This window comes from Triticum dicoccoides, chromosome 6A (genome assembly GCF_002162155.2).
Source record: "Triticum dicoccoides isolate Atlit2015 ecotype Zavitan chromosome 6A, WEW_v2.0, whole genome shotgun sequence".
NCBI lineage: Eukaryota > Viridiplantae > Streptophyta > Magnoliopsida > Poales > Poaceae > Triticum > Triticum dicoccoides.
The window spans coordinates 270266552-270275509 of NC_041390.1; the positions used below are offsets into that span (position 1 = coordinate 270266552).

Consider the following 8958-nt stretch of genomic DNA (forward strand, 5'->3'; position numbering starts at 1 on the left):
TCCTGGGTAGTCCATGGACACGGGGTCTCGGGGGCCCGTGCGCACGGGGTCACCTGGGACTTCCAGTTTTGCTGTTGTTGCACTCCATCTTGGTCCGCGTGGCCTTGGGGTGGTTCCTCTTCTCCTTGGGGGGGGGTGCTCCTGAGCCTCTTGGTGGCGTTCCTCTTCGTACCTAATGAGACATAGCATATCTTGGTGAGGTAGCAACAATGTTCCATTCGTATCCATATGCAAGCTAAGTAGGAAGGAGTTCACCTTAAGTCCGGTAGGTCCACTTGGAGCTTGATGTGCTATGAAGGTGTACATGGTAATGTCCGTAGGATGCTCCGCATCAGGGATCTTGAGGCGAACGTTGTTGAAGCGCTGGATGTACTTCTGGAGGGTCTCGCCTGGTTGTTGCTTGACGCGGCGTAGGCCACCAGCAGCCGGTGGGCGGTCGCGAGTGCCCTGAAAGTTGGCAACGAAACGGTCACGCATCTCGTTCCAGGAGGAGATTGAGCCTGGAGGCAGGTTCAGGAGCCAGGAGCGGGCACCATCCTTGAGAGCCATGGGGAACCAGTTCGCCATGGCTTTCTCGTCGCCGTTGGCCGCCTCGATGCTCAGCTCGTAGAGCTGCAGGAACTCCGCGGGGTCGGGGGTGCCGTCTAGCGAGGAGGCAGATCCGGTTTGAACTTGTCTGGCCAAGAGACCCTAGGCAGCTCAGTGGTGAAGGCGCGGCAGCCTGCCGTGGTCACCGGGACTCTGCGCTGGTGAAGAACTTGTCCTTGATGGGGTCTGCGCACCGCCACCGCAGGTGGCACGCGGTCTTGCTGTGGTGATGCAGGGAGCGCGGGGGCGTTTTCTCGCGGCCGAGGGACTTCTTGGCAGCTTCTTTCTTCTTGCGCGGGCGCCGGACGTGGCAGGTCGCGCCGAGGAGCCATGCGCCAAGACTCTGTCTTGGGGCAGAGGTGGTGGAGGCGCTCCCACGCCGCCCGTGGCTGGCGGAAGGCGAGGCAGCGAGAGGGACGGCGCAGGGGAGCCCCCTGCGACGCTGACAAGCTCGGCGATGCGGCCGAGCCAGTCCTCGTAGAGGTCGTCAACGGGGCGATAGTGCAGGAGCTCGCGCACCATGCACAGAACGTCCTGCTCGTCCACGGGAGCACGATGAGCGTGGGATGACGAACCGGACGGGGTCAGCGATGGAGTGGCGGTGTGGCTGTCCCGCCGCACCGAGGGGTGCAGCTAGGATGCTTGCTGCTCGTTCCCCGCCAGGCCGGTGACGGCGTTGGTGGCAGGCGACGGAGAATGACGGGTTGACCCGCCGACGGGAGCCGTCTGAGCAATGCGGGCGGCGAGGGCAGCCCGGCGCTCAGCGCGAGCGTGGCGAGCGTTCGCCATGGAGACAATGGAGCAACGGGACGCGGAGCGACGGAAGAGGAGCTTCGGCGCACCCCTACCTGGCGCTCCAAATGTCGGATCTCGGGTTCCGGCAAAACCCTCAAGGTTCGAACACTAGGATGCGCGCGAAGATCTTCCCCTATCGATCCACGTCCTAACTTCGCTAAAATCTCAAGGGCTAACTCAACGAATTCGCAACACAAAGGACACAAGATTTATACTGGTTTGGGCCATTGTTGTGGTGTAATACTCTACTCCAGTGTGGTGTGATGGATTGTCTCTTGGGCTGAGAATGAACAATACAAGGGGAAGAACAGCCTTCTGATGAGAGGTGTTCTTATGCTTGGTGAACTTGTGGTTGTCGGATCTCCCCTCCTAGCTATGGTGGTGCTAGTCCTATTTATAGAGGCCCTGGTCCTCTTCCTAAATATTGAGCGGGAAGGAAGCCAACAACGGCCAATTTGAAAGGGGACAGATAGTACAGCTTATCCTGACAAAAGCAGTCTTTGCCTGCAAAAGGCTCTGGTGGTGACACCTCCTTGGGCTCCATGGTGACCTCTGTCTTGCCGTCCTGCTGGTCATGGTCTCATTGCACCTGTATGGAAACCTTTGCTTGAGGCCTCGGTACTCCGCGCCTGCTTGCTTCCTTAGCACCAAAGAGGAAACAAGAACACTGTGCGCGCTGGCGCCCGCCTGATCTTGATCGTTATGGCTCACATCATTCAAACCTCGCGAGGTTTGCCTTGCCTTGAACTCTCCGCCCCTCGCGAGCCAGCCTGGTGAGGGCGCTCCCGAGGAGGTCTTGTGTCGTCCGCCTCGCGAGGCTTGGCCCCTCGCGAGGGTCTTGGGTGCTTGTTGGTGAAGATGGGCCGTTCGAGCCCGCTCGCAGAGCCACGCCATGGATCGCAGGTAGGCAAGTCTGGGGACCCCCGTTCCCAGAACGCCGACAGATACATGTTCGCGTTAGGACCATCCTGCAATAGTGATGTATTCATGTTGTAGCTTGTGGCGAGTGTAAGCCTTTATCTGGTATTCTCATCTATTCAGTACATGGTATGTTATATTGATATCCACCTTGCGAAGCGTCTTCGATATGCGCTTCTATCATTTGCGGGACTTTCAAGTTCCTTGATGATAGGACCGCATATTGGGCGCTACACGATGCTATCGTTGATTCGAAGATTCGACATCGAGCTCTCGTGACCAAACAATGGGACCTGCGTGGGCCATCAATGTCAATGCTAAAATCGGCAGATCTCGAATAAGGGGCGTCGAGCTGGTGATCTGAGCTAGATGATAACATGAGAAAATACTATGTTGGGGATATGCTAGAAGGGGTCTAATTTCACAAAATAAGAAAAATTACTTTCAAATATAATTTCGAGAGGGTGTCCTAAGACATGAAATGGGACTGTTAGTTCAAATGGATCCACACGTAAAATTTGTTTATCAGGGTCGCACAAAACAGATTAGTTTTAGAGTAGGTGACAGTTGTATTACAATAATAATCTTCCAACTACCTTGTCTACAGGATACTCTCTTCGTCTCAAAATAAATGTCTCAACTTTAATATAGTATTAAAATTGAGACACTTATTTTGAAACGGAGGGAGTATTTGATATAGTGGACGGCATGTCAACCAGATGAAAATAAAAAATAAATATGATTTTCGGTTTCAAACATGTTGTAGTTTGAAAATCAAAAGTATGGGTTGGGTAGTAGAGATGGGTGGCATGCACGTTACAAAAATTCGTGCTCCCACGACCACCGCTTCTTGGAGGACCGTACCCCGCCTAGCTAGCTACACCTCTGGTTGTTGCGGGCGCGTGCCTGTCTTCCCCTCCGCGCGCGTTCCTCTCGGCTGTTGAGGCGCGTTCCGGCGGTCGGGGAGAAACGGGGAGCCGGCTCCGGCCGGCGGAACGGCGTCTCAACCATGGGCAGCCTTTGCTCCAAGGAGCAGGTTGTCGAGGAGGAACACGTGCCGGTGCCGGTGCCGGACAGGTTGCGGCTGCAGAAAGCGCCCAGCCAATCCCTGAAGCAGCTCATCACTCTCACCGCCAAGGAGGATTCTGCGGTCGTCGCGCCGATCGTGCACGCCGTCATCAGCAGGTCCGAGTCCAGCGTCAAGCCCAAGGCGCAGCCTACCACCGCACCCCAGAAGAAGGCTCCGGTGCTCGTCGTCGCCTCTCTCAACAAGTCGTACAGCACAGCCGGGCTCACGCACCACCGGCGGCCCACCGTGGACACCGGCGACCATGATGCAGCGGACCCCATCCCGCAGGGCGTGCCCCAGGGGTTCTCCGGCGAGCACGTGATCGCCGGCTGGCCGTCCTGGCTAACCTCCGTGGCCGGGGAGGTGGTCCATGGGTGGCTGCCCCGCCGTGCCGACACCTTCGAGAGGTTGGACAAGATCGGGCAGGGCACGTACAGCAACGTGTACATGGCGCGCGACCTGCAGAGCGGCAAGATCGTGGCGCTGAAGCGGGTGCGCTTCCTCAACATGGACCCGGAGAGCGTGCGGTTCATGGCGAGGGAGATCCACATCCTGCGCCGGCTTGACCACCCCAACGTGATCAAGCTGGAGGGCATCGTCACGTCACGCCTCTCCCACAGCCTCTACCTCGTCTTCGAGTACATGGAGCACGACCTAGCCGGCCTCGCCGTCACCCCGGGCCTCCGCTTCACCGAGCCGCAGGTCAAGTGCTTCATGAGGCAGATCCTGGCGGGGCTCCACCATTGCCACGGCCGTGGGGTGCTCCACAGGGACATCAAAGGGTCCAACCTGCTCATCGACGACAACGGCGTGCTCAAAATCGCCGACTTCGGGCTGGCCACCTTCTTCGACCCGGCCAAGACACAGCACCTCACGAGCAGGGTCGTCACGCTGTGGTACCGCCCGCCGGAGCTCCTGCTCGGAGCCACCGAGTACGGGGTCGCGGTCGACCTGTGGAGCACCGGCTGCATCCTCGCCGAGCTGCTCGCCGGAAAGCCCATCATGCCCGGACAGACCGAGGTTCCTAACTACTAAGCTCATCTTAGTAGTAATTTGATTTTGGTCTCTACTTACTCCCTAGTAGTGTAGTATGAAACTCGATCTCACTTGTGTGAGTGCGCAGATTGAGCAGCTGCACAAGATCTTCAAACTCTGCGGTTCGCCGTCTGAGGAGTACTGGGCCAAGGCGAAGCTGCCGGACGTGACCCTCTTTAAGCCGCAGCGACCCTACAGGCGCCGGACGGCCGAGACCTTCCGGGACTTCCCTCCCACGGCGCTGGACCTCGTGGACACGCTGCTGGCCATCGAACCCTCCCACCGGGGCACCGCAGCTTCGGCACTCGACAGCCAAGTAAGTAGCCTCTCTCTTCCAGCGTCGCGCTCACAGCAGCATCGACTTGTACCGGTTTTCAGGCAAGGCTCCGTAGAACCACCCATTTTATCTTTCTTTTTTTCATGAATAGAGTACCTATCACAAATTAGGTTTGGTTTGTCTTTGAAAAAAAAAACAAATTCTACAGAACCCACTCTTGCCTGAAAACCGGTAGTTTTACGCTATATACTCTGATTTTGCAGCGACTGACAGACACATTGCTGCAATGCAAATGGGATCTCATCAGTTCTTCAGAACCAAGCCGTTGGCGTGTGACCCGTCGAGCTTTCCCAAGTACCCGCCAAGCAAAGAGTACGACGCCAAGCTCCGCGGCAAGGAGGCCATGAGGTACTCGCATTGATCGCCACGGTTCCCGCCCTTAATTACGACGTGACTTTGACTCTCTTTTTTTTTGGTTGTTGATAGGCAAAACGCGGCGGCAACCATAGCAGGCAACGGCTCCCTGTCCGTGAAGCCGGGAAGAAACGACGAACCCAAGCCAGTAGACGCCGTTGGAGCAGACCGCCAGGTACGTACTAGTACTTCATTTCATTTCTTCTCAGCTCATCCGATCCCTCATGTCTCACGACGTGCGCGCGCGCCAAAGGAACTCAAATCATTATTATCTGTCATGTTTATGTTTCTATACGTACATCTGTATCTATACCTATACCTACTATTAAAAGAGATGATATTCTTACTTTCGTCCCACTTTGTTTCGTTCCGTTTCAATTAAATTTATGTAAGCTATTTGGTTTCGTTACTGCCATTCATTTTGACCCAACAAAGGAAGCCCATCTAACGACGAATTGTGAGCCAGGTCAGAGAAAAATAAAATTGTCAAGTCATAACCTGCCAATCGGCCACACATAGTTTTTTTTTGAGCATCAGTACAGACACAAGCGCTCATATACACGCGCATACACTCACCCTTATGAACGCACACACGCACACCTTACCCCTATGAGCACCTCCGAGAGACTGAGCCGGCATATCTTGAGATTTACAAAATCACCGTAGGCGCCTCGTCGTCGACGGGAACGTCTCCTCCCACTGAAAGCGTATCGCCGGAAATCCTGAAATAAATCCAGAAATAATGCGAACACCAGGATTTGAACCCTGATGAGTTGGGAATACCACTGTCCACCTAACCAACTCAACCACAGGTTGATTCGCAATCGACCACGCATAGTTTGTCCAACTGACCCAGCTAAAAATATAATTGGATTTTTTTCCGTTGCAACGCACGGGCCTTTTTGCTAGTACGTACATACATACACTACATAATAATAATTTATTTATGTTTGCAGAGGAGGCAGGTGCGTAACAACCCGAAGAGCAGCAGCCACCACTGCAGCACGCTGGAGGACAGCATGTCGGGATTCCGCATGGAGCCGCGGGCAGCCGCCGGGCAGCTGTCGACGATGCAGAACGCCGGGCAGTTCGGGTCGACGTGGTACAGGAAAGACTACCAGCGCGGCCGCGGGTTCCAGCGAACGACCAGCTTCGTCAGGGTGTTGAACCACGCCGCGCACCTGACGTCGCAGAGGTCCTACGCCACGTCCCGGGGCACCGACCTGCACCCGAGCTCGTCGGCGGCCAGGAATAGCAACTCCAAGTACAACCGCCTCGACGTCGCCGAGCCCGCCAATGCGCTTGACAGGCCCGTCCCTGCCAACAAAGACACCGCCATGCCCACGAGGGACGCCCCTTCAGCTGTGCCTGTGAGTATCTGTCAAATTTTGTTGCTGCTGCTGCAGCGTGACGCATTCTTTGACACACGCTGATGGTGTGTTTGTGATTCATCAGGGTTACGGAGGGCGGAACCGGAGGATGAACTACTCCGGCCCGCTGGTGCCGCCGGGAGGGAACATGGACGAGATGCTCAAGGAGCACGAGCGGCAGATCCAGGTGGCGGTGCGCAAAGCGCGCGTCGACAAGGAGAGGATCAACCGCAACCATTACTGACCAGCGGTAGAAAATGACATGCCATCCTCACCGCCAGATCGAGCCTGTCGTGCGTGCACAGAAACACCTCCACCATAGGCGACCTGCAGGATCTCCAACGCGGGCTCGCTGCCGCCGCCGCACGCAGAGTTGGGAGGATTCGAAAAGCCTCAAGGGAAATGAGACTTGTACACCGGGCTGTATTGATGAAAAAAACATGTGTGTACCGACAAACCGGATGGTCATGGCCCATGCAGCATAATGAGTGAATCTACACTCTAAAATATGTCTGTATGTAGTCCATATTAAAATCTTTAGAAAGATTTATATTTAGAAACGAAGGGAGTAGAAGCTACCGCGAGAATTACGATGCATTCATTAAAATACCAACAACAGACGTGCTTCTCCTCCAAACCATCCGGAGAGACAAAACAATTTGTTTTACATGAATCACTCTACTTGTATTGAGGTTTAAAATGCTTGTTGATAGAGGCGAGGGTGTCCCGATCTTTCGATGAGATGATAACTATCGATTTGGTGGAGACGACTTTGACGATCCGACTACAAACGTGCACGATGTTGCGCCTTAGCAATCGTTAAACCAATCTCCTGAGGTTACTGACGATGCCGGAAGCACAGTCAGCCTGACCACGAAGGTCTATTCCTGCAAGCAATCGAAGAACGAGCAAGAATATGATAAAGCAATCTAAATATTACAAATATATATGAGGTATTGATAATGGTGGGAATCCGTAAGCAGTCTTGGTCTGGTCGTTGGACACAAACGAAGTACACGAAGTTGCAATGGCTAACTTTTAACTAAACAAATCCCAAGGAAAAAGCTACTAGATGGATCTACTTATATAGGAGCAAGGGGTGGCGGCCAAGGAGGTGGGAGGATGTCCCAAGGCAGCCTAAAACTAACCCTAGGTCGTACAAGGCTCATGGGCCCAAGTGGAGGTGATGCAACACCTTTGGGCTTGTAGTTTGACTCGGATTCTGCTGCAATGTCAGATTGTTTCGTCCGTAACTCAACGCTCCGGACGAATTTGAAGGTGAATCCAATTGGGTTGGAAAGATCACGAAATCTAGTTTCCAACAAAAAAAGAATCACCCAATTCTAAGTCCGTATGAAAAAGTTGTTGGCGTTTTGAGTCAGGTATGTCTGTGTAGTCCGAATCTGAATCCAAAACGTGAGAGACTTGGACTCTATCTTCTCTTGGCCCAAAAGTGACGTGAGAGGACTTTTTGAACACAACCTAAACTTCTCCTTTTCCCTTATCTTCATATGTGGATTGTACAAATGTCCCATACACCTGCAATTAGACAAAACACAAAAGTGTGTGAAGTATTTTTGTTCTGGATAACATAAATAGATTATTGAATAGTTTGCATTAGAAATCACCTGACAAATATGCATGTATGCAATATTTTTGGTCGTATCCAAGGTATTCATGTCCTCATCATCCTCCCCTTTTTGAAAACAAAGCCGTCCTCGGCGTTGCTTAATCTGAAATGTGGCTAACAAAAGAGACAAGGTGTACATGTTGTATATGTATATGTCATCCAGTTTAACTTCCCTTGATTTTTGCACGTATGACACATGTATACATGAGTAACTTTCATAGTTCATAAAAACTAAAGCCAAAAAATTATCACAAGAAGTAGAAGGCATGAAAATATTAGAACTCAGTTTGCACATATAAGTGAAGCTCTTATTCATTTCAAAAGATTCGCAATGTTCATCCTTAAACCATCCCAACTTTGGTGAATAAACCTTACTTGCATCAAATTTACATGCTACGACATGCTTAAATAAGCAAACATGCAATAAGTCATTGGACACAGAATCATCACCAAGATTGGAGGCCATATCAAAATGATTAAACATTAGTTCTTTTGCATCAACAGTTAATTCAATGGGTGCACTCAAAATTGTTGATATTTCAGTTGTTTGATCACTCTCTAAAATAGGTGGTGTGCTCAAATCAACAGGTAACTCAATACATGACGCATTCAAGTTAACTAGGAATGCATCTTTCTCATGTGAAGTTTATCATCAATATCTTTACTGTTACCTTGTGGCAAAGATGTAGCTGATGTAGGTACGGACGTTGACAATGTACCATACCCTTGAGATGATGCCGCGCTCATAATCCGAGGTGCAATGATGGAGGAACCCACCGGCGGTGGTGAGCATGAACTGGAATAGTAGTTATTGTAGTCACCTAATGCATCCTCCTGTATCTGTCTCTCAAAGGTACAAGCA

General features: G+C 52.3%; 1 protein-coding gene across 1 annotated transcript; it reads left to right on the top strand.

Moving 5' to 3' along the window:
* The first annotated feature begins 3169 nt into the window (after nt 1-3169).
* Nucleotides 3170-7093, top strand: LOC119316762 (probable serine/threonine-protein kinase At1g54610). The gene is made up of 6 exons (XM_037591144.1): nt 3170-4390; nt 4494-4721; nt 4990-5090; nt 5169-5271; nt 6053-6466; nt 6552-7093. The coding sequence occupies exons 1-6, from the start codon at nt 3311-3313 to the stop codon at nt 6708-6710; spliced, it is 2085 nt and encodes a 694-aa protein (XP_037447041.1). The 5' UTR covers nt 3170-3310; the 3' UTR covers nt 6711-7093.
* The last annotated feature ends 1865 nt before the right edge of the window (nt 7094-8958 follow it).